At 42.8% G+C, this 24,685-nt stretch overlaps 1 protein-coding gene across 1 annotated transcript in view; it reads right to left on the bottom strand.

Annotated features, from left to right (window-relative positions):
- The window catches only part of LOC128841408 (organic cation/carnitine transporter 2-like), a 43,377-nt gene that overhangs the window by 8,536 nt on the left and 10,156 nt on the right, over positions 1–24,685 (bottom strand). The window contains exons 2-7 of the mRNA XM_054036380.1: positions 17,095–17,198; positions 13,423–13,577; positions 12,211–12,382; positions 8,355–8,481; positions 3,528–3,628; positions 719–933 (exon numbers count right to left, since the gene is read on the bottom strand). Of these exons, the coding sequence (XP_053892355.1) occupies positions 719–933; positions 3,528–3,628; positions 8,355–8,481; positions 12,211–12,382; positions 13,423–13,577; positions 17,095–17,198 (874 nt within the window). The remainder of the gene's footprint in view (positions 1–718; positions 934–3,527; positions 3,629–8,354; positions 8,482–12,210; positions 12,383–13,422; positions 13,578–17,094; positions 17,199–24,685) is intronic.

The raw sequence follows: 24,685 nt of genomic DNA, 5'->3' as shown, positions 1-24,685 counted from the left end.
GGAGATAAGTTCTGCAGAATTATGCCAGCTTCTGGTGCCACCCAATTGACTACTCCATTTGGTCTACACCTTGTCCCACACCATGAATTTATTGGGACTCTAGGGGTGTAAATTAGGGCAAAACCAGACTAGAGTCTGAATCTTAACAGACCATAAAGAGAACAAACTATCTTTACTTTAGAGAAAGAAAAAGCTTAGGAATGTATCTGACACTGGGTATGTCTACATTAGAGCTGGAGATGTAATTTCCACCCCAGGAAGACATACCTGTGCTAGCTCTGATTGAGCAAGTGTACTAAAAATAGAAATGCAACCATGGCAGCATGGGTGGGAGAAAGGGCTAGTTACCCCGAGTATGTACCTAGGGTTTCAGACATGATCATACCGTCCCACTAGCCTGCCCCATTGCTTGTGCTACCAGGGTTGCACTTCTATTTTTAGCATGCTAGCTCGATCAGAGCTAGCACAGGTAAGTCTACCCGAGCTGGAAATTACACCTGCAGCTCTAGACATACCCCTTGTGTCACATGAGCTCCCTGTGCAGCAGCAAGCAGACGTGGAGGGAAAGGGCAAGGATGGGTAAGGAGAATCTGCATTTGGTCTACAGCTTTGGAGAAAGATTCTTCTCCTCCACAGTACTTCACATAGTTGCCCAGTGCTAGGCACTGGAATTTACCCATTAAAAAAATCTGATTGATATCAGCTAAAAAGTTCATACGTGGAGGGACCAGCTGAATGAAGAGAAGGACACAGCCTCCCAAGAATAATGCAGCAGCCATCGAATATCGTCGCGGGAGATTTCGGAGAAGCACCCAGGCTATAATGTAGGCTGGAACTTCGATAACCGCTGAGAGGAAGCAGTTTACGTAGGCATCACCATGTAAGTTAGGAGTGTCAAGTGAGAGGCCAAAATAGCCTACAGAGATTATCATCCTGAAAGACACAGAAAATAGGAAAGAATCAGACAGACAGATTTGTTCCTCTCTCCCTCAGCCTCCTATGGCCACAGACTGCCAAGTGCCTCTCACATAATTACTGTGCAAAATATTAACATTGATTTGCCTATGTAAGGAATGTCAGTGCCTACCAGACTCTCTCAGCTTTGAAGCTAGTATCAGGTAGATTTATTGCTGTACACAGTGGTGTAACAGACTCAGACAAGGCCTTCTAGAGACTGAATTTATCTTTCCATTTTTTTCCTGAATTTAAACCAGCTTTTTTTTAAAACCTCCTGTTGAGTTTAAAAAGGAATCCAATCTGACTAGATGATTCCAGAGATATTTGTTAGCCCTGCTGATGCATGAGTCCATGTAAGCACAATCTACTGGATCCTCACTATAGCTCCTGTAACAACAGTGGCCACACACGGCTTCCGCTACCTTTGATTGACTAGATGCCCATGTCAATTTCTCTCCAGTATAGACCTAGCAAAAACGATTCATGCATTTATCACTTTTAGTCTGGGTCCGTGCTACATTGTCTGAAGAACTTCTGATTGTTGCTGGCATAGAGGGTTTCTAACATAGAGCTGAAGATTTCTGAATGCACCAAGTAAAGGACAGTGGTGCACCCATATTAGAGTGATTACAATGATCATACTACTACTAATAAAAAATTGTAGTCTTAGTATGAAAGTTAGGAATCTAGACTAGTGAACTCAATCTGTTTCCAAAATTAAAATGAGGCCTATATTAGATATTATTAGCTAGAGACAAGGAAGGGGAGAGGGAGCTCTGTGCTGAGAGGACTGTACTCAGAAAAAGAAAACTGGGTTTTCACTGTTGCTCTGCAACAAGAGTGCCTGTAAAGAACTAGAGAACTAGGATATCTTGAGAGACATTGAGCAAGGAAGGTCACATTTCACCAACAAGAGACAACCATTAAAGAAATGAGGCGGTCACAGCTATTGTACTGGGAAATCTCTGAATGAATCATGTAGGCACAGAGCTCTCACCTTTATCATTATTATTTATCAAGGCCTAGAGCAGGGATCGGCAACCTTTGGCACATGGCCCGTCAGGGAAATCCGCTGGCAGGCCGGGACAGTTTGTTTACCTGCAGCATCCGCAGGTTCGGCCGATCAAAGCTCCCACTGGCCGTGGTTTGCCGTTCCAGGCCAATGGGGGTTGTGGGAAGCAGCGGCCAGCATATCCCTCAGCCCACATCGCTTCCCGCAGATCCCATTGGCCTGGAATGGCGAACTGCAGCCAGTGGGAGCTGCGATCAGCTGAACCTGCGGATGTTGGAGGTAAACAAACCGTCCCAGCCCACCAGCGGATTTCCCTGATCGGCCGCGTGCCAAAGGTTGCCGATCCCTGGCCTAGAGCCTCAAGGAGGTCAAGCCCTATAATGCTAACTGCACATATAATAAATAACCAAAGAGTTTGCAATCCAAAAGACAATTCGTTTCTTGCTGGGTTCGTGCACAGCAAAAAAATGCTCAGGGTTCAATTGCTTAAAACAAAATAAGAAGCTATCAGTGCACTTGTGGAGATGTAAACATGCCATCTGTAAGGTACCAGGAAAAGCCTCATGACTAAGTAAATATTTAAGTCACTACAGCCTTGCAGATTTCCTGGTGTGACCTGGCAACCTAAGCTATAATTTACAAACAATAATTGTTTGGCAGAATTTAATGAGATAGAAGAATGGTTCTTATAAAAAATTATCCCTTTGAACCCTGTGACTGAATTCCCAGCTGTTCTGCCGTATATTCAAATCTGTGCTTTCAAAAAGTATTACTGAGCTCAAAGCATCATCAAATCTAGACCCACCACCCCCTCTAAAGCAGTTTACATTAGGCTGTCATGTTGGAAAAGCTTGATACTCCGATATGGATTCTCAAAGAACATTCTTGTAGGGGGATTTACACACTATGTGATGATGAGGCCTCAGACTTCCGCCCCACCTCATAGAGCCTGGCAAAGGGATTTGATTAGGGGGCTCTCACTTGTTCAGAGGCACTAGAGACATCTCATATAGTTTGAGATGTGTGATGGGTTATCACCCCTTTATTTGCAGCCACCCTATACTATACTACTCCCAGTACTAATACCCCAAACATACAGAGCACACTATTTGTAGGGCAGGAGATACTAGCCAGCTTTTCCAAGACATTAAGAGATACTCTATGGTGGCTACTGGAAATGAAGTTGGAGGGCAGAGTGGGCCATGCACTTTTTACAATGGCAGCAGACATCCCTGCAAGAAGTTCAAGAGCAGTGAGAACTACACAGGTCAATATTCAACATTGGTCAATATTCACTCTTCTCACAAGTCTTTTTTTTTATTAGTTACTGAAAAAAGTCACTTATTGTAATCCTTAAACGAAAAACCAACCTGTTTAATCTGAATCTTGTAGCATTAGCCAGATGTTTACTGGCCTTTGAACTTTATGCTAATAACTTTGTCTGTGCCTCCTTTTTCCTTAGGTTTTTTTTTTTTTTTTTACAGCAGTTTCTAACAGCAGGTGCTTATCATTCAGCAGCCTTTGTACTCGTGCGTTCTAGGCGCGTACTATTGCTTACCAAATAATCACTGACATAATAGTGACAAATCGAATATTTTTTGTCCTCACTAGGTCCAAAATGGTGTGCGTCTGCTGCTTCTGGGAAGTCATTTCCTGCAGCTAGGGGAAAAATACATGGACACATTGTCATTAGAGCCAATTCTGTATTGCAAAATGTTTATTCTGAATGAGCAATATGGACTGCAGTAAACATCTCGAGAGGCTTTAGGACACCTTACAGGGAGAGAAATTTAAATCAGGGTGATTATAAATAAGACAGAAATTTTTAACAGTGAGGATAATTAACCATTGGAACAAACTACCAAGAGAAGTAGTAGTCTTTGACATTATTTAAATTCCTTGATTTAAATCACAGGATTTAAAAAAAAAAAAAAATCACTGATTTGAATCTGGTTCAGGCTTTGTAAAACTAATTTGAAAATTTGAGCTATTACAACTTTAAATTAAAATTTATAATTAATTTATAAAATGCTTTCTTAAAATGTCATTACTGGTAGGGTCCTCTTTGCAAAACTGCTGTCAGCAAGAGACAAAATATTGAAAGTTAAGGCTCTGATCCTGCAAACACTTCAGCAGGTATGTAACTTTAGTTACATGACTGGTCCCTCGATTTCAATGGAACGTCTCATGTGACTACTGTTACGCATCTGCATAAGTGTTTACAGTATCAGGGGGTAAAATTCTATTTTTACTCAAAACTTCTTCTATTGGCATACAAATTTTGTTACTTCAAAACAAAATTGCTTCAGTATTAAGGATGAAAAGTTATTTGTGAACTAATTTTTTCTGACTAATTTTAGACTCCTAAACCTATTTTTAAGTATCTTAGGGAGGGATTTTCCAAAGCATGTGAGTGACTTAGGAGCATAAGTCCCACTGACTTCAAATTGCAAACCCTTAATAGCCTGGTTGAAGCATTTCAGCATCCTTGACTTGCGGACGTTTGATATATCAGAAGACGGTGTTGGTTGGAAATATAGCACAAATTTCATATCTGAGTTTGTGTGGTTCTCACAGTAACAATGATGCTGGACTTATCTTTTTTTTTTTAGGAAACCGATTAAGGAAATAAGTACAAGCATCCACTTTAGCAATTCAAGACTATAAAATGAGAAGTAAAGAACTATCAACACGGAAACAATAATCTGATTTCATTTTTAATCGTGATTTTTATCCACCCTGGGCAATTTATGTTTAGGTGAAAACTTCCATTTCTACAACTGCAATAAGAAGAGCTTTTTGCAAGTTAGTGTCATTCCATACACTGCTATATGTGGAGATTAACACTGAGTGAAGGCAATCAAAAACAATTGTGTGGAAGGTTTCTTTCTCCTCTCAAGTTAAATTCAAAATGGCAAATTCTAAAGACAGGATTTATGTTGGTTCTTTGAACCCCTAGGCATGTTAGTAATAATACTAAACAATATTTGGCACTCCAAAAGGCACTAGGCAGATGATGTTACAGTACATTCTGATACTGTAAGTTTCAGAAGTTTTTGTTTAGAAACATTTTCTCCTAGAGCATTAGGTTACTTTAGGGGTACAACGTTCACTACTTTAATCCACAATCAAGAGGTATGCTGGACAATCCAACCGCTGGTTTTATCATCTGACCAACCCTATATTATGATACACCCCCCAACTTCCTGATCAGCCTCAGCTCTACATTTCTTGTTTTTACAACAAGCTGGTTCCTGGAGATTGAGGAAATCTCTGGTTTGTCCACATCCTTTTCAGCTAGGTCATTCTGAGATTAAATTGCAGCCAAAGCATAGAGATGCATGTAAATAAATGTGAGGTTTGCACATGCAGAGAATGGAAGGAATGTGTTATCTTTGAGACTGTTGTAACAGTAGCTATAAACACAGCATTCCCTAGTTCTCAATGTAAGAATGTTCAAAATAGTTCATACCAAATCAAGTCCCTATAAGCCAACTGCATTGGAGACTCTGATCCTAATAAACTGTCAAAAGTTACATAGTGCCTAATCCTGCAATCTTACTGAGCCTGAATCTGCTACCCTTACTCGCAGAATATTACCTTACTATGAAAGAAGTTCCATTGACTTCAACGGGAATAATAGTGGAGTAAAGTATTTTCTACATGAAAAATGGTGGGAGAACTGCCTTCCATTTGAGGAATCCTTATACACACAATGTGTCCCACTGAAATCAAAGGAACTACTTGCATGAATAAGAATTACTAATGTGAATAACAGCCCTAAACTTCACTCCTCAACACCAAAAGACCCTCACCAATGTGCTGTAAATCGCATCTGAGCTAATGTGAGTGCAGCTTTTCAATAAGGCTGATATAGAATCATAGACTATCAGGGCTGGAAGGGACCTCAGGAGGTCATCTAGTCCAGCCCTCTGCTCAAAGCAGGACCAATCCCCAGACAGATTTTTACCCCAGTTCCCTAAATGGCCCCCTCGAGGATTGAACTCACAACCCTGGGTTTAGCAGGCCAATGCTCAAACCACTGAGCTATCCCTCCCCCTAGCTACTGTGGGTGAATGTAAACTATTTCTGAGGGTACGTCTACACAGCAAACAGACACCTGCAGCTGGCCCATCACAGCTGACTCGGGCTCAGGCTAAGGGGCTGTTTAATTGTGGTGTAGACATTCGGGCTTGGGCTGCAGCCCAAGCTCTGGAGCCTCAGCACCTTGCAGGGTCCTTTTGTTGTTTTTATAAAACATCGTCCATTAAAAAGCCTGACATTTTTAGTAGCATTAAGAGCTAGAGTTTTGTTTTCCTGAAAACAAGCTGCCCTCTAAAGACAAATATGTCACACAACAGCTTGCAGCAGTGCAACTCTCCACCCTTTCTTGTAAATCGTATGATCTTTATTAAGAACTATACTGTTGTGTCACCATTAGCTGCCAAGAAATCAACAAACAGGAAACTAAAAAAAGAGGAACGTAGTGTAAGTCTAACAGTTGCTATCCGTGAGAAGAGGCTCTGCCCATTAGTAGCTGGATACACAGACAATGAAATCCTCGATGGGGCAGGTCCCAGAAGGAAGGTATGGGAGTGGCTGAGAGGGCCGATCATTTGGTATGAGACAGAAATGATGCTTTGAATGTAACTCTATATAATCTGAAACCCCATTGCTCCTTAATTGAATAGAGTCCAGGAGTCCCTCATCCTCCAGGATCACTGGGAGACCCAAATGGTGTCAGTGTGACTTCCAAAAATGAGACAAGTTTGGATATTAACACACTTTTCCCACCTCAAATCCTACATTGTTTCAGCCCAGCTCAGACAGAAAGAAAACTTCCAGGAGGGGGGGAAATATTGGTGGGGCTGAGGGAAGAGGAAAGTGGTGCATAATAATGACTCCCTAAAGGGTTTTAGAGAAATGCTGAGCTTGGATATATTTATATTACAGTAGTACCCAGAGGGCCTGACCGGGATCAGGACTGTGTTGGACACTATCCAAGCACAGAAGTAGACCCAATCCCTGCAATGAATCCCTGCTTACAATCTGAGGAGTTACAGTCTCTCCCTTTAACATTCAACACCCAGCCCCTAGTGACTGGCGGGAGGGACAGCTCAGTGGTTTGAGCATTGGCCTGCTAAACCCAGGGTTGTGAGCTCAATCCTTGAGGGGGCCACTTAGGGATCTGGGGAAAAATCAGTACTTGGTCCTGCTAGTGAAGGCAGGGGGCTGGACTCGATGACCTTTCAAGGTCCCTTCCAGTTCTAGGAGATAAGATAGCTCCATTTATTTAAAAAAAAAAAGAGAGAGACATTGGCAGCTTTTTTGCCAGGCTACATTTGTGGTGCAGCAACAAAGGTTGACATAGAGAAGATTGCGGATGTTTTGTTTTGTGTTGGTTTAAGTTAACAGAATGTTTCAGAGGCTCTTTGGTGCCAGAGACTGGATTTGAAGACTCAGAAGAAGACTGTCCCCACTCTCTCTCTGCCCTGGCCAAAGGCAGGGAGCGCTGGAAATCTCATGAGATTTAAGGCTCCAATCAGGCTGTAGCACAGTTCTGTAACCTGATTGGGTTTGGTCCTATTCAGGGAAGATACAGATCTTATGTGGTCAGGGCTCTATTATACTAGAGAACAGTACAATAAATAGCTAGACTCTAGTTTTGAGGGGAAGTCCTCAAATCATTTGAGTGGGGCTCTCCTTCTCTAGGAATGGTCCTAAATAGCAAGTGGGGGTCCATGGGTTTTCATTCATCCCTTTAGTTTAAGGCCAGTTTTTTTGCCTGTTTTGCTATGTGCTCTCTTATTCTGTTTCACCATTGGGGGGCTTTACATCTCTGTCTGGGACAATGATCTTTATATCCAAAAATCAATGGCTGGGGGAAATCTGAAAGCGAAGTCCATCTTGTATGATATCTTGGAATCTCCCCACCATGTGGCCAGGCTCCAGCACCCTGAGAAGTGAGAATTCACGGGCATGTGTCAGCTGTTTCATATAAAGAAACAGAGTCCATTCTCAAGTGGGGGAGAAGATTTACTGCAGTACAGTGCAGGGTATGTACAAGCCACAGAGCAACAAGTAAACTATGACACAAATTAAAGTGCCTGCCCTAAAGAGACTACAATCAAAAAGGCACAAACGGGTACAATGCAGAACACTGAGATGTGTTTTCTTTCTGGCTGGAGTGCCCATGGAATGGAAGTCACGTTGGTTCAGAAGATTTACGAAGAGAAAGCATATGGGTGAACATCTGTTATCTGTTTGGAAAGTGCCTAGGACGTTACAGGAACTACCTTAATCCGAATAACAAATCTGGAAATGGATTTTCTTGAATAGTAACCAGAGGATCAGGCAGACAGTTTTAATACACATGAAAGTTTACCTCCATAGGGTCAAATATTACATCTGGGGCTGCAATACCATTTGTTTTAGCAGCCTTTCGGATGATGATTTCTGCCTCTTGTACTCTTCCTTGAGAGATCAGCCACCGGGGAGATTCTGGAACGACCCTGCAACAAGTTTCAGAACAACAACATCTGCATTTCCACACTGACCACTGCTGCAAAGACACACATACATATCGCCATACGCATAAATAGTTTAAAATGTGCTGTACCTTGCAGTGATTAAAAACAAAAACAAAACACACATTTATACAAAGCAGATTAGCATATACTGTGAAAAAGATTGAAATTTGTTCATGGACTTAAAAGGGACTAAAAAGTTACGCTACAAATCAAACTTGCAGAGTACAGGAAGAAAACGTTTTATCAAAAGAAACTAAGGCAGTGTGAAACTGTGTGCACAACGTTGTGCTGTAGATGGGTAACATTTGGATAGTGATCCATATAAGTTAATAATTGTAGATATCACTGTGGGATGAGACACCTATATACAAGTTGCCTTCACAAGAGAAAGTGGACTCAATTATATATTGTATTTCCTACTATCTAGGACGGGGTGGGCAAATGTTTTGGCCCAAGGGCCACATTGGGAGGGCCGGGTAGGAAGGCTGTGCCTATCTGACCCCTCCCCCTGACTGCCCCCCTCAGAATCCCTGATCCATCCAACCCCCCCCCCCACTCCTTGTCCCCTAACCGCCCCCTCCGGGGACCCCCGCCACTAACCACCTCCGGGACCCCACCCCATATCGAACCCCCCTGGTCCCTGTCCCGACTGCCCCGACCCCTATCCACCACCCCTTGACAGGCCTCCCGGGACGCCCACGCTTATCCAACCACCATCCCCTGACCACTCCCCAGAACCTCCGCCCCATCCAACCGCCCCCTGCTCCCTGTCCGCCCCCCGGGACCATCTGCCCCTTATACAACCCCCCAACCCCAACCCCCTTACCATGCCGCTCAGAACAGCATATCTGGCAGCCGCACCGCCCGGCTGGACCCAGACAAGCTGCAGCTCTGCTTGGCAGGAGTGCGTAACCCGCCACACAGAGCACTGCCCGTGTGCTGGCATGGCTGCGGGGGAGGGGCCGGGGGCCAGCCCCCCTGGCTGGGAGCTCAAGGGCTGGGCAAGACGGTCCCGCGGGCTGGATGTGGCCTGCAGGCCGTAGTTTGCCCATCTCTAATCTAGGAAGAGAAGGAGCTCCACCTTGTGGACTATTTAGGATTATCGTGTTCCATAAAAACAGTATTCAGTGGAGGAAAATTCTGAAATCATATAGATGCCCAAATGCTGCTTTTTCTGAATAAAGTTCCACAGACCTCAATCCCAACTCATCTCCCAGCTACCAGTGGTCTCGAATTCTGCCTTTCTTAGCCTAATCCTACTCTCAACGAAGTCCATGGACTTCAATGGGAATAGGAGATAATCATTCCCTTCTGTCCAAAATGCTAGGCAAGAGCCCGCCTTTCAAAAAGCAAGCCACAGGACTCTGGAGGAGGTTTTGAGTAGGAAGTAGCTCTACACCACCTTTCTACTCTCCTCCCCTGATCAGCCCCACCTAGTGCAAAGGGGATGAAGCCAGGGGCCAGGATCTGACTGATTGTTTCTAATGGACCTTAAACTAACATGGCTTGTTGTTTATTCCTTGTTTGCCTGACAGCAACAGTGATGACAAAACAATCCTGAGAAAAATATTTCCCTTCCCATGGTACAAATTAACTAGGTTTATTAAAAGTGAACATTTTAAAGTTCTAATTTTGTTCCTGCTACAAATGGCATTTCACCCAGCACGGTCAACTTTGATATTTGGTTCTCACAAACTAGCACAGTGCTGCATTGTTCAGGTTGCAATCGCTGTAGAGGAGAATGTCCATTTATTCTGTAAAGCTTGTTTGTATTGAACTGTTTGTTCAATTTGATGGAAGCACTTCTAGTAATTTTTTTAAAAATAAAACATAAATGTTGGGTAAAATTTGATCCGACAGTGTCCAGTAAACTGCAGCTGCACAGACTGCACCCAGATAGCATTTTTATTTTGTCTTGGCCCCACAAAAATTGTGTCTAGACTGTATGCCCTTTTCCATAACTGGTTGACTGATGATACTGTACAGAGATTAAAACAGATAAGCAGATATTTACTTTAGTTTACTCCATTCATGAATAAACATAAATGAAGTATCTGTAAAATATCCCAAACAACAAAATGCAAAGACAAACAAGTTAAACCTGGAGTCACAAGGGGAAAAGCACACACCAACCCATACAGACAGGAAGGTAAGAGTCAGAATCCTGAAAGCAATTCCAAACAGCACTAGAAACCAGCTTAGAACTTTCTCCAAATATGGGGGCAAAGGCCCTGAGATTCAGTATACATATAAAGGCTTTTTGTAAAACAGTCTCATTTTGGCCTTGGATTTTGCACCTACATACCTTGTACTTGCAGATACATTTTATACCTCTTTTGCATTTAACTGCCTGATTTGTGGGTGCAGAAGATAGCCAAATTCTATAAAATATGCCAGCAGTTATTTTTGGGCACATAACCTCTTAGATATTTAGAGGAGCTAATTGAAAAAGATGTAGCAGAAAAGCCCTGGGCATCACTAAATAAGACCATATGTAGGCAAAGGCATCAGAATGCACCAGAAGGCATCAGAATACAGTGATGGATACGATAGAAAAAGCTAAGATAAATACAGGACTAGCCAAGTGCAAAGAGAACAAAAATTTATCTGTGAGAAAATAAAAGTGCAACAAATTTCCTCTAGCTTAATGATAATGCCAACAACTAAGCCATCCTTCATTAAGTAATATTATGGAAAGTTCTTAAGGAAGGCTTTAGTAATAGGCCAGAGGTGTTGGCGCGAAGGTTAATTCTTTACTGATAGAGCTTTAGATGTAGGTTCTATCTATGTCAGTTATTTTCAACCTTTTTTCATTTGCAGACCCCTAAAAAATCTCAAATGGAGGAGCGGCCCCCTTTGGAAATTCAACCTGTGGTCCGTGGATCCCTATCTTAGAAGTCTTAGACTGAAAACTGACTGAATGGAATTCAACTATTGATGTTGCACCTGCTTGGCATGGCATTTGACACAACGTGAGAAAGGGCGCTAAACTGTGGGTTTCTATGGTAATGATAACATTTCAGGGTTTTGACCTGTAGGTGGGAGTATTCACATACTTTTGATGGATAAGAAAAACGGAATGCCTTTTTGGGGGCCTGAAACTTTATTTTCATAGTCACCTTTCGTGGATCCCTTAGACATAGTCTGCAGACCACCAGGGATCCGGCGACCACAGGTTGAAAACCACAGGTCCATGTTAACCAACTTCAGAGCAGTAATTCTCCACTGATGCGGTGCTACTGGTGGAAGCTTTAAGTGTAGGTAGGACTTGGGTGTTTCTATAACACTTATCGACCAGATTCCAATTTCAGCTATTGGTATGAAGCCAGCAGTTACATCAGTGTGAATCCAGAGCTATTGAGACAAGAATCTGACCTTAATTTCACAGCCAGACAGCCCTAAATTTAAAAGTAGTTTTATACATTTTTTATTTTTTTTTATTTTTTTTAAAAGAAAATTTAAGATTCTGTACTACAATGGCAAAATCTGGCAGAAGAAATGAAACCTAAAGATTTCTACTGTCGGTGATTCTATTAAACACCCCCAAAGGAGACACCAGATACACTCATACTGTTTCAGTCATAACCTCTTGCTAAAGGTCAATATTGCATCAGATTCCACATTTCTATTATGTTAACCTCAAGTCTGAACCCGATCAGCTGTAGGTGAGACTTTCTGAAGCCAAACATCTTTTAATGTAGTTACACTCACCACCACAGTGGAATGCAAAGCAGCCCCGGTAAAGTAAGAGCCAGAAGCAGCATCCGCCAGTCTCTGATGAAGTAAGCAAACAGTGGCAGCAACATGTAGCCAATTGCATAAAATATGCAAACACCTAATGTGCAGAATATAATACGAACTGTTTTGCCAAGAATTTCTGTGCCTGTTCAAAACAAGAGAGTGTGGATTAGCATTTTAACTGATCAGAAATAATAGCAGCCAAATATTTTACCACTATACAAGAACTGACCCTACTTTTAGCAAAACTGTTCCTCACACATGCTACAATTGTTAACGCTATATTAGTTGCGTTTTTTTCCTGTTTTAAAAAGATGCTGCCAGATCTATCTTAGGGCCTGATTCTGCACCAAAAGGGAGTACTTTTATGAATAAAAACTATATGATTAGAACCTAAAATTGTTCTAACTCAACGAGTAAAAGCCTTCTGGATTCCAAAAAACTCACAACAAAAGGCACTAGTCTGGTAAAACCTACACCAACAAACCATGTTTTTTGCCTGCTGCAGCAGTTAGCTAAACACTGTTTTCAGAGCTGTTCTGGGCTTTGTTATGGCCACAAAGAATTAGGTGCTCCAGACACTGAAGTCGCTTTTTAAAACAAAAGCATTCAGAGCTGTCTCTCAAACAGATTCATAGGTAGTCTTACTTTTCCTCCAATCAGACACCTTTGCTTAGATATCATAGAATGGATGCAATGACAGAATCGATGTGACAGCTTAACTTTCATCACAGATTGTTTTCAGAAGTCTGAAGTTGCACTTACATGTTTGATCACAATTACAAATTACAGTATCATATGTACAATTGGTGTGTTTGGCTCCAAACTGCAGTTCACCAGAGCAACTGGGCACAACTCATTCTACACGTCTACCAACATATGACTATGAGTGTGCGTCTAACTGCATCCTCTCACTGGAGAGCTCTTGCTTCAGATAAAGACTTGTTCTGATTTACTCCCTTTGCTCATTTAAGTATTTGGTAAACAAAGCATTTTATTTTAATGTGTTACTATTTTACTAAAAGGAAAATTTTCAAATGGATTAAGAGTTAGCCATGCTTGGTAAGGTTATATTCTTATTAACAGTGTTGCTTGGGAAAAAATAAAAAACAAGTCATTAGTAAATGAGGAGAGCAGGGGGAACAATAACACTGAAAATGTGCTATGCATAACAAACTCCCATACCAAGTACAAAGGCTGCCACATAGTTAGAGATCTGTCCCATGCCGACGATGACAAAGAGCACTGAAAACATCTCCCAACTGGTAGAGAAGACCTGCAGGAAGCTGAAGCCGGTTTGCACCCCCATGGTCGCAAACAGAACTTTCTTTCTGCCAAACCTTTGGTGGACAAAGACAAAAACGAGAGGGTTACAGAAGAAAAAATCACAAAAATAACAGCAAGATCAATGAATTAGTCTTGCACATAGGGGGTTTCTATAATGAAGAGAAATGTCTCAGAAAGTGGGACACGTAAACAAATATTTCAGACAAGCTTAAAAATTCCATTCCAAAAGTGGAAGAATATCTTAAGTGCTGCAATCGGGGTATGTCTACACTGCAGCTAGGAGCATGCTTCTCAGAACGGGTAGACAGGCACATGCTAGCTCCGCTCACTGCTAAAAATAACAGTGTGGTTGCGTCGTCTTGGGTGAGAACCCCGGCAACAGATGTGATTGTACTCAGGCCACTAGCCCAAGTTGCTGCCTGTGCTGCCATGGCCACACCGCCATTTTTAGCATGCTAGCTTGAGCAGATCTAACACGTGTCTTTCTTTCCACACTGGGAAGCATGCTACCAGCTGTGGCGTAGATGTACCTTAAGAGATTTCTCTGAGGATGTGGTGGGAGGTTCTCTCTTCAGGGATGATGGAATGGGTATGGACAAGTGCAAACACCTAGAAAGTGAATTATCGCTAGAATGCAAAAGATGAGGTGTCAGTGACTCAAAAGGAGTGCTTTCTTCCATGCCCCAGAGTGGGACAATAAACATAAGGCAGAGAAGTGGAGTCTTCTAAGGAGGAAAACTCTGGCCCTATGCCAATCTATAGTCATTAAGGGGCCCAATTCTGCAAACCATACTCAGTTACACTGAGCAATACCTTGCTCTGTGAATAACTGTAGCGGGGTGGTCACCCCCTCCTGCCCTGAAGGGCTTGAAATCAGCCCTGGGAGAGGGCTGCTGGTAGGAAAGCAGCAAGCCTCTGCTGATTGGGGAAACAGCCACAGCTGTGGCCATGCCCCAATCAGGCCAAAGCTGGCCCGTATGAAAAGTCTGGGAGCCAGGAAGGCTCTCTCCAGTCTTGGAGGTCAGGGTCTGGGAGGGACACGAGGCCAGCGGACAGCGAGACACCAGCTAGCAGAGGGTGCTCTGTGCTGGAAAGAGCTAATTCCCGGATGACCAGCAGGAGGCGCTGCAGGGGTGAGTCGTCGTGCTGCTACAGTAACCTAATTGATTTCCAATGGGACTATTCATGGAGCAGAGTACCAGTCAATGTAATAGTGTCAGAATCCGGCACTAAATGACTTTTGGTACTTATTACAGGAATGGGAGTTTTAGCCCCAGCCTCTTGGCAAACTTTGACCTTAACAACATGCACATTCTGGCCTAGTTATCTAAATATCATCAGTTGCCTTAGCTTCCCACTTTGATGCAGGGTTCCCTGCATCACAGATTTCATGTAACCCTACTTCAAAATTAAACTTGATCCAGAGTGACAAGAATGGTGCCCAGATACCACAATGTAACTGCAGTATAAGACTTAGATAGATTGGAGGGATAAGGATGCACAGATGAACCAGAAAAAAGCCTTTCCTCACCAATCCATTCTGAACTGCTATTTCACCATTTACTCCTGCCTCTCAGATTACTGCCTGCCTGCTCTGTAGGAGGAAGGTAGATTCCAACACGTCTGCAATACTGTTTCTGAGGCACACTGCTAGATGGCGCTAGAGTGTAAAACATAGCATAAAGGGAGAAATCCCCTGGGAGCAAAACTATGCCAAACCAGTCTCTCCTGGGACAGCGTGTGGCTGTCCATCATGCCTGCTTCGGTACAAGGATCACATTAGCATTTGGAAGAGACACTCTGTACCTATCCCAATGGTTGTTTCTGGACTCCTTAGCAATGTTTCCTCAGAAATCATTAAGGTGGCAAGACAGCTGAATCTAGCTTCAGGATTATCATAACCTAAAGGTATAGCTACACTGCAATAAAAGAGAACACAGCAGGGCTGTGGATGGCCCAGATCAGTTGACTCAGGCTCACAGGACTCAAGCTGCAGGGCTATAAAATTGCAGTGTAGATGTTCAGGCTTGCACTGGAGTCTGGATTCTGAGGGCATGTCTACACTGCAGTTAAAAACCCATGTCTGGCCCATGCCAGCTGAGTAAGGCTCAGGGGACTCGGGATAAAAGGCTGTTTAACTGTGGTGTAGATGTTGTGGCCCAGGCTGGAGCCTGGGCTCTCGGACCCTGTGATGTGGGAAGGTTCCAGAGCCTGGTCTCCAGCCTGAGCCAGAACATCTACACTGCAATTAAACAACCCCTTAACCTGAGTCAGGTGGTCCAGGCCAGCCGTGGGTGTCTAACTGCAGAGTAGACATACCCTAAGACACCGCAAGGGGGGAGGGTCTCAGAGCCTAGACTCCAGCCCAAGTCCAAAGGCCTACTCTGCTATTTTTAACCCTGCACTCCAAGCCCCATGAGCCGCATCAGCTGATCCAGGCTCTGAGACTTGGTGCAGCAGGGTTTTATCGAAGCATGTACATACCCCAATAGTGCATGATGGAACACTCCGAAACAGCCCTGCAACAGAAGTCCCTCCCTGTTGTAAGAAGAGAGGGATGGATTCTAAATACCTTACTCAGGTAAACTATTAAATCTTTGCAGGCGCTTTATCTGAGGAAGAACTTCAGGATTTGGCCCCAAAAGACCAGATGCTCAACATGTAGGAGTACTGCTATTAAATCAGAAAAGTAGAAGGGTGTCACATGATTTCACTGAAAACCAGGTAGATGCCAATGTATTGCACATTAGACCTCAGTTTGAAATGCAAGAGACTGAAAAAACCCAGATTTTTGAAATACAAGAATGCTTCCATTTTGTTTTCACCCTGGTGCTGATCAACAAGACAGCCCATGGTTCTAGTAGCTGGGTCAATAAGCCACTTTATTAGAGATTGTTGTACAGTATTCGTGTTTTCTACGGCGCAGCTTCCACAAACACAAACCACTGGACTTAGACCTTGAATTTGACCATATAGGGTACAACAGAATCTATGAAAGCTTGTACAATGGGAGTTATTGAACTGAGCTAGAAAAACTGCAAACATGTTTTCCTAAGTACCCATATCAAGAGATAGTCCACATTAAATCAAATGGTACAACATGAGCCGGATTTTTTTCAGTAGCAGCTTGTAATTTTCCCACAACACATCAGGCAGTGAGAGGTCTGAGTGCTATGTAACCTACCCAACAATTGTTTGTGCCTGTTTTCATTTGTGGCTGCAAAAAGATAGACTTGAAATACAGAAAAAAATAAGCCTCAGAATAATATTTTGCTTTGATTAGGGTAGCTATTCATGCTAGGCTAAGGCTCTGTCTACAATGAGATTAGATTGTCTGAGGTAAAAATGCCAGCAGTCAATACACGTTAGTGTTCTCATTGTTGTTAGTATCAGCGCTACAACCATAGTGTTTTTGGTGACCATTTCTCATCAGTGTAGGCCCAACCCAAGAGTATATCAACTTTGCTACAGTTTGAACAGGTCAGGCATTCACCACTGGCTCATTTCATTTTTTAAGTGTGTTTTAGAAAATCAGATAGAGAGCTAGAAGTTTTGGTGTATATACTTTACTTGTCTGAGAGCTGTCCTGATATAAAGGATCCAACCAGTACACCCACAAAAAACAAGGAGGCAGTTAAGGGAGCTTTCCAGTCATCATCACATACCAGATTCCACTGCAAGAGAAAAAGAGCGAGCCTTAACATTACAAGTTTATCAGTAACACTTTGATTTTTTCTTCTAAATTAACCAAGGTTAATCCAAATACCTTGATGGTAAATGATTCAAACGTACACTCTGAAAGGAAAAAAGTCCCCACCAAACTAACAAAAAAACTGTCAACCTGTTTAGGCCCCAAAATATAACTTCATGAAAGATCATTTAAATGGCAGAATTGGAATCCAGAGCCTAATTCTGAAACAGGGGTGAATTCCTTGTCATCTTGGAAAACTTGGGGCCTCATTAACATAGATTATTCACATCATGTGTAGTTCCCCCACCCCCAACGGGATTTTTCTTCTTTGAAACAAAGATAAATTAACTAGTGTGGCGGTGTTTCTTTATGGGCCTTATCTAAGTCCCGCTAAAGACAATGGAAACATCCTATTAAAGTAAAGAAAATAAAAGAATAATTTAAAAAGTTTTCCATTAGATCTTTGGATTTCTGACTTGGGACAAAATGCAGGGAACTGCAAGGGAAACTTCTCTTACCTTAACACCATCTTCCTCAAAACAATATAAAGTAGAGACAGGCCTCCACTGAGCAGAGAACAAGCTATCCATTGTGCCTAGTTATGCAAGCTGGGTTTGTGATATGTTCCTACGCTATGGTTTTGTTCCGCTATGAAACCCAAGAGTGCAGATTATGCAGTTATTCAGGAGCAGAATTTCCAGATACTGTTCTTACTGTAACCCCCCCCCCCCCCCCCCAGCTAGGCTTAAAGGATATATGCAAAAAGGGGGAAAACAAAAAATGCAGGGCTCTAGAAATTCTGCTTGGGAATGGTTTGGTCATAAACTTCCCTTCCAAGAAATGCAAACACAAACATACAGTAAGAAGGTCAAGTGTTTGAGTCTCATTACTGACAAATATTGTAGGGAAAAGGAAAGGGGGGGAGAAGATATCAAATCAACAAAGGCATGCAATAGTTCACAACTGTTCACATAGCTGAGGAGAGGCAGAACAGATGTTACTAAAATAATAAAACCTTCATAAAGCACTTTAAATCTTAAGGTGATAAATTAGCAGTAAGTAATGAAATTAGCAGTAAGTAATGAAAGAGTTTTATCCATATTATCTGGAATTTTTTTTAAAAAATTGTTTACTAGAGCCAAACAAAACGAAGCCAGCAAGGAAGGCAAGTCACCCATAGCTAGCTGTTATATCACCTGCACAGGAATAGTTGTGGCATTCACCCCCTGCTGAGGTTTGCTTGTTAAAGGGATTTAACAGAGGACCAATGAACTTTGGGGAAGAGAAGCAGGAGCAGTGCACCTAATAGTAGGCTGAGCATGTGACTGGAAGCCAGAAATTCAGGAGTTCTAATTCTAGCTCTGCCTATGTGGCAGGGCCAAATCCTGCTTGTCTCACTCATCCATAGAGTTCCACTGATTCAAATGCTATGGATGGATCCTGACCCTGCTGCCCAACAAAGAGAGTCAGAGAACAAAGTAATCCAAGGGAGAGCTTTGAATCGCAGAGAGGGAAGCAGTCTCCTGAACTCAGGGCTGGCTCCAGGCACCAGCCGACCAAGCATGTGCTTGGGGCAGCACCTTATAAGGGGTGGCCAATGTTGGGGTGGAGGGGGGTGCTCGCGGTGTTTTGTTTTTGTTCGTGGGGCGGCGCTCGAGGGTTTTTTCCCCCCCCCCGGTGGCGCGGCGCTGGGGGGGCGGGGGCTTCGGTGGCATGGATCCCTGAGATTTAGACACACCCCAGAAACAACTTCATTTCTGGTCTGAGCCTTTTCCCCTCTTTGCCTTCAGACTATTTACATGTCAGGAGGCAGCGCCTCGTCAGCCCTTAAGGATCTACCTTAATAGCAGGTACAGATGGATCGAGACTGGATTTTCCCCGGGGGTTCTGGGCCCACTGGCAATGCAGTCCTGGGAAGGAGGGAAGCTATCCCCATTTTGAGCTAGGACTCTAGAGTGGAGCAAATGCTGAGGCTCTAAATTCCTACTATTCCCTGGTTCCTGCTGACCATCCCTATTCCCTGCAAGGAGCCAGTAGTGGGAGAGTAGGCTGCACAGAGAGTAGAGGCAGGGATGAGCTAGCATGAAGCTCATAGCAGCTCTGTGCAGGGTTGTGGGACCAACAGATGAAAAGAGTTGGCCAGGCAGTGTAAGGCTGTTGGCTGGATGGGTGTTGGGTGAATTTCTGCTGATCTACACTGAGGACAGTTCTTACTTCTTTCTGGAAAGGGAGTGGGGCAGGAAGGAGGACTTGTGTGGGATGAGAGGAGGTTATGGAGACTGAGGTATTGAAGAGGACAGTATTCTCAGTACCTTAGTACAGAGCAGCGAAGAACAACTGCAGTTCTCTAAAGGCCTGGATGCTGTCAGCTGGTTTCCTTGAGGAGGAACCTTAGGCCTCCCCCTCTCTGACTTGAGGCTGGTACTCTGCTCTGGGCCCCTGGTTTTCTCCCTACTGTTGTGCAGGCCTGCTAGTCTTTAAGAACTTAGGACTCTGCAAAGGGCAGTTATCAATAAGGAGGGGACATGCTGGCAGCTCAGGCAGGGCCGGCTCTAACTTTTTTGCCGCCCCAGGCAAAAAAGAAGAGCGCCGCCCCGCCGTAACACCTCCCCCCCCAGCGCTGCGCTGCCGACCCCCCCCTCCCTGAGCACCTCGCCAGGCTGCCCAAACCCCCACCGAACCCCCCCGAGCGCCTCACTGGGCCACCCAATCCCCCGCACCCCCCGAGGGCCACGCTGGGCCGCCCGAACCCCTGAGTGCTGCGCTGGGCAGCCCAAACCCCTTCTGGCACCTTGTGGCTCCTCAAGATCCCCACGCCACTGAGCCTCTGGTACCAGCAATCCAGGTCAGACTAGATGATCACAATGGTTCTTTCCAGCCTTAAAAATCTGCAAATCTATAAACTTCTGGTTGAGCCAAAGCATGTTTTTAAACAATATCCAATTTGATTTTAAAACTCTGAGTGACAGAAAATTCACAATATCCCCAAGTGAGCTGTTCCAATAATTACCTCATCTCTAACTTATTTCCAGTCTAAATTTGGCTAGCTTCAGCTTCCCGGCATGAGATTATTTCATGTCTTTGTCCACCATATTACAGAGCCCTTTAGTAAAAGGAATCCTCTCCCTACATAGGTACCTATAGGATATGTCTACACAGAGATAAAAGACCTGCGGCATGGCCAGGCTGGCCCAGAGCAGCCTACTCTGGTTTGTGGAGCTAAAAACTGCTGTGTAGACATTCAGGCTTGGGCTGGCACTTGAGCTCTGGGACCCTACACCCATATAGGACCCCAGAGCTCAAGTTCCCACTTAAGCCCGAACATCTACATAGCAATTCTTCAGCCCAGAATCTGAGCCCTGCAAGCCCGAGTCAGCGGACCTGGGCCAACTGCAGATTTTTTAATCCCTGTGTGGATGTACCCACAGAGTGTGATCAAGTCACCACTTAACCTTCCTTTTGATAAGCTAAATAGATTCAGCTTCTCTCTTGCCATACGGCAAGTTACCAGACCATGGATCGTTCCTGTAGCTTTTTGCTGAACTTTTCCAATTCTGCAACTATCCTTCAGTTCTTTTCTGTTTGCCTCCCATATCAGCTGACCCATGATTATGCCTTGGATTAATGTTAGACTAACTGGTTTATTCTGGTATCAAAGGGGTAGCCGTGTTAGTCTGGATCTGTAAAAGCAGCAAGGAGTCCTGTAGCACCTTATAGACTAACAGACGTATAATACCCACGAAAGCTCATGCTCCTATACGTCTGTTAGTCTATAAGGTGCCACAAGACTCCTTGCTGGTTTATTCTGTTTACCCTTTTAAAATACTGGCACACCATTAGTTTTTTTATGTCCTCTGGAACTTACCCAGTATGCCAAGATTTGTTTAAAAAAATCAACATTAATACCTCATATTTTCTCAGGCAATTCTTTTGAAACTCTTAGGTGCAAGTTATCTGGTCCTGCAGATTTTAAAATTTCAAACTGCATCTAGTAAAGTTAAATGTCCACTTCTACTGTAGCAATAGAAAGATATGAATGCACTGTCCAGGTACTTTCCAGATATAGAACAGGAATATTTATTGCTTTTTTGCACTGTTAAAGTAATAGTTTGTATGCAATAATAGTGATTGAGTGTTACAGCGGATGCTGGAAGAACCCGCTCTTTAACCTTGGTAAGTCGTCCAAAAATATCTCAAATTAAACGCAAAAAAGATGCTTAGTGGAATACTGGATTAAAAATCGGACATTCCCCCTTATTAATATGAGACCCGAAACCTTTTCCTGAACAGGCTGATGAGACTCCCTTTAATAATTCTGTGTTTTGAACTAAACAGTGGATTAGACTATTTTCACACCCAATGCTACTGTAAATTTCACCAATCTTGCATGAAACAGGCCCGTTTATACAAACTAGAATTTGCAATACAGATTGTTCTTTTAAAGTTTTCTCTCTGTCAGAATTCACTGAATGGCTTCACTCCATGTTCTAACATGCGATGTCTCCTACATAATACAACGCAGAAGTCACAGGAAAAAAAATGGCCATTTTATCTTGCCAAGGAAACAGCACACTGCTAATCTCTGAATTCTTCCTTAGTTCAGAGTCTATCACACATACACTGCAAACAATAAAAAAAATATATATATATATATATATTATGTTCCTGTCACTGAACAAAACTAGAGAGCCTAAACTGACTAGGAAATCTTAGCAACGCACATTTAACACCTTGAAAATATGCAGCAAGTGGCCATTGCCAAACAAACTGAATCCATCAAATCACCTACAATAATTTACTATTATTAAATATACCAATAAAGCACCACCCACTGCATAGTAAATGCTAATCCTGAATCCTAGATTAGTAAAGACCCTCCCCTTCACCCATCCCACCCCCTACAGCAGCCAATGGAAATGGGCATCTATTTAAATACATTACTTTTAACATGGGGCAAAGATCCAATTGGCCAAAGATTGTGCCGTGACATTTATAGAGTAACTGGCAAAAGCAGTCCAGTGATTATTCTCAACTTGTCATATTGTACTTGTGATTTAGCTATATGAAGTAATGTTTAGCTACCTGCTTTTATGGATCTTCCATTGTGTACACGTAACATGCTGTCCAATCAGTGTGTGTGTCCAGGGGCTAAAATTTTCTTCTGGTCACTGGCCCAGGGCCACTTCTTGGAAACACTCATGGGTACTGAAAGTTTCATACTGCTCTGCCAACTGGTTACTTACACTAGCAGATGGAGAGATATCCAATCTTAAAATGCCACTCTAATTACCATCTTGGCTTTTCTTCCACTCTAATAAAGCGGTTTAAGAGCTGTAATGCTGAGAATTGCTAGAAGTGGAAACCAATGTGAGCAACTTGAAATCACAGCTTTCCAAGGCTCTGTTTGTGGAATATCAGTGGTTTAAAAACAAAAAGTCATTTTAAGTAGGACAATAAAAGCGTGGGCCAGATAGCAATCAGAATGTTGAAATCTTAAGGTCCAAAATCTCATGACTTGTTTGGTCATGAATGAGCACAATAAATGAACGCTGGAGTCTTCAGTTTTCTAGTGACATATGGAAATGGTTCATAAACTGTGGTCTACAAAGCCACCGCTGTCACAATAATGAAGTATTGCCAGTCTTTAGGAATCATGTTTCCTGCTGGGTGTAGCCAGTCCAGAAATCTTGAAGGACTAAAGCTCTGAGGTGTAACTAATTCACGGCCTGCACCACTATACTTGAAGGTCACTTGGGTTGACACTTTCCACTAGAAGTGCTGTTTGGCACTGGTCCAGGACTGAATATAGAATATCTGAGACCAGAGAAAGGAGTAATTTTCATTCCCCAATATCCTCTCAACGAGGTTACTAGAGTTCATGGAATTTGCCTACAATGATGTATCAGGCATAGCAAGTATGTCAGAACTGGAGTGAAGAGGTTACAGGCATTCTTGTTTCCATGCTCCCACCTTCTCTTGCTGTTCAGTTCCTCTGTCCCCATCACATTCAAAAGTCTATTTTAGAGGTTCTACTCTCTCCCCTTGACATGACAGCTTGGGATGACAGAGTCATCCCAGGCTCCCAAAAGGCCTTCTCGATGGTTCCAAGCATATTCTGTGCAGCAGCTGCCTATTTTTTTTTTTATCAACTCAGAGCCACTCCATGTAGCAGAGGAGAATGGGCCCAGTTACATCAAAAGCAAAACAAGTTCATAAAAGAAGCCTCCCTTCCTTCTCTTCTCCCCCCCCCCCCCCCCAACCCCTCACTTTGTATAACTCTTTAAAGCTGCCTGGTCTTTGTCTTCAAATCTGGCAGTCGTTTCCATGCAAATGCTAGCAACAGCGTAATCAAATCTCCTGAGGATTTTAAGAGGCTGCAGTGAGTGAAACAAATGCTAGAAATGCTGCTTTCTAACATGTTAGATACCAATATTTAGGAACATGATGAATCCTACCATTCAAAACCACTGGCACAGAGAACTCTTGCTGTATCGTGTTTTAAAGCTGTTGGCAAACATCCTTCGTATGGTAAGGTTTAAACCTTATCATTTTACAAGACTTCTGCTCCCAGGCACTCTTAACGTTGTGTTATTTGAAGTTGATTGTCAGCCCTATTGACTGCAAAGTCAGAAACAGCTTCAAGATATCAGTCAGGTGGGTGACACAGAATGTATTGGGAAAGCAAAGGTCATAACAAAAGAGTAGGTGAAACAATAGTAATTTACACATTTGATCTGTTCCAAACACACTTGGCAAGTGAGTGTCAAACTTCATTAATGATAGGTGAAGAGGCACAAGCAGGTTATGTGACTTGACAAAGGTCACAGAAGTCTGTGGGACGGTAATCTGACTTCCAGTCTCTTCATTTGTTAGTCCAGAACCCACTGTTGCTGTTTATATGCCAGATAATAAAATGGGTAATATCCCTCACACTATCAGATGTTTGATTTGTCCTCCGTACAAAGCCCTAACTTTGTAGTAGTAATTAATGTTTTTCTCTGGAGAATATTTCTAAAATTCTGTACAACCTGTTTTGTTTAACATTGGGCATTTGGAACCAAAGTAAACCCAAACTCCTAGCATTATAGGGAACTCAGTTCCAAAACTTAACGCATTTTTAATTAATTTAGTCATTATGAATTTCTACCTTTAATTCAACAATGGAAAGTATTTAAAAAATTGAATTTTACACTTAAATAGAATTACAGTCACAGCAGTATTAAGAGAATTCAACCTGTTAAACTGGCATTTCCTTTATTCTTTCATCATATGCCCTGTAATCAAATAATGATCTGAAATTTTACTTAGTACCTTTTATTTAAAAGGAATGAACTTTGAAAACTCTTTTCAAATACTGCTTCAATCACAAATGGTATGAAAACAACCCTCTGATGAAACTCTACAATTATTTAAACAAGCACAACCGAGCTATACAATAACATTCAAGACAAGAAGTGAAGAAGACTATCA

Source organism: Malaclemys terrapin, chromosome 8 (genome assembly GCF_027887155.1).
Source record: "Malaclemys terrapin pileata isolate rMalTer1 chromosome 8, rMalTer1.hap1, whole genome shotgun sequence".
Taxonomy (NCBI): domain Eukaryota; kingdom Metazoa; phylum Chordata; order Testudines; family Emydidae; genus Malaclemys; species Malaclemys terrapin.
The sequence above is the reverse complement of the archived record's forward strand: the minus strand, read 5'-3'. Positions and strand labels throughout refer to the sequence as shown.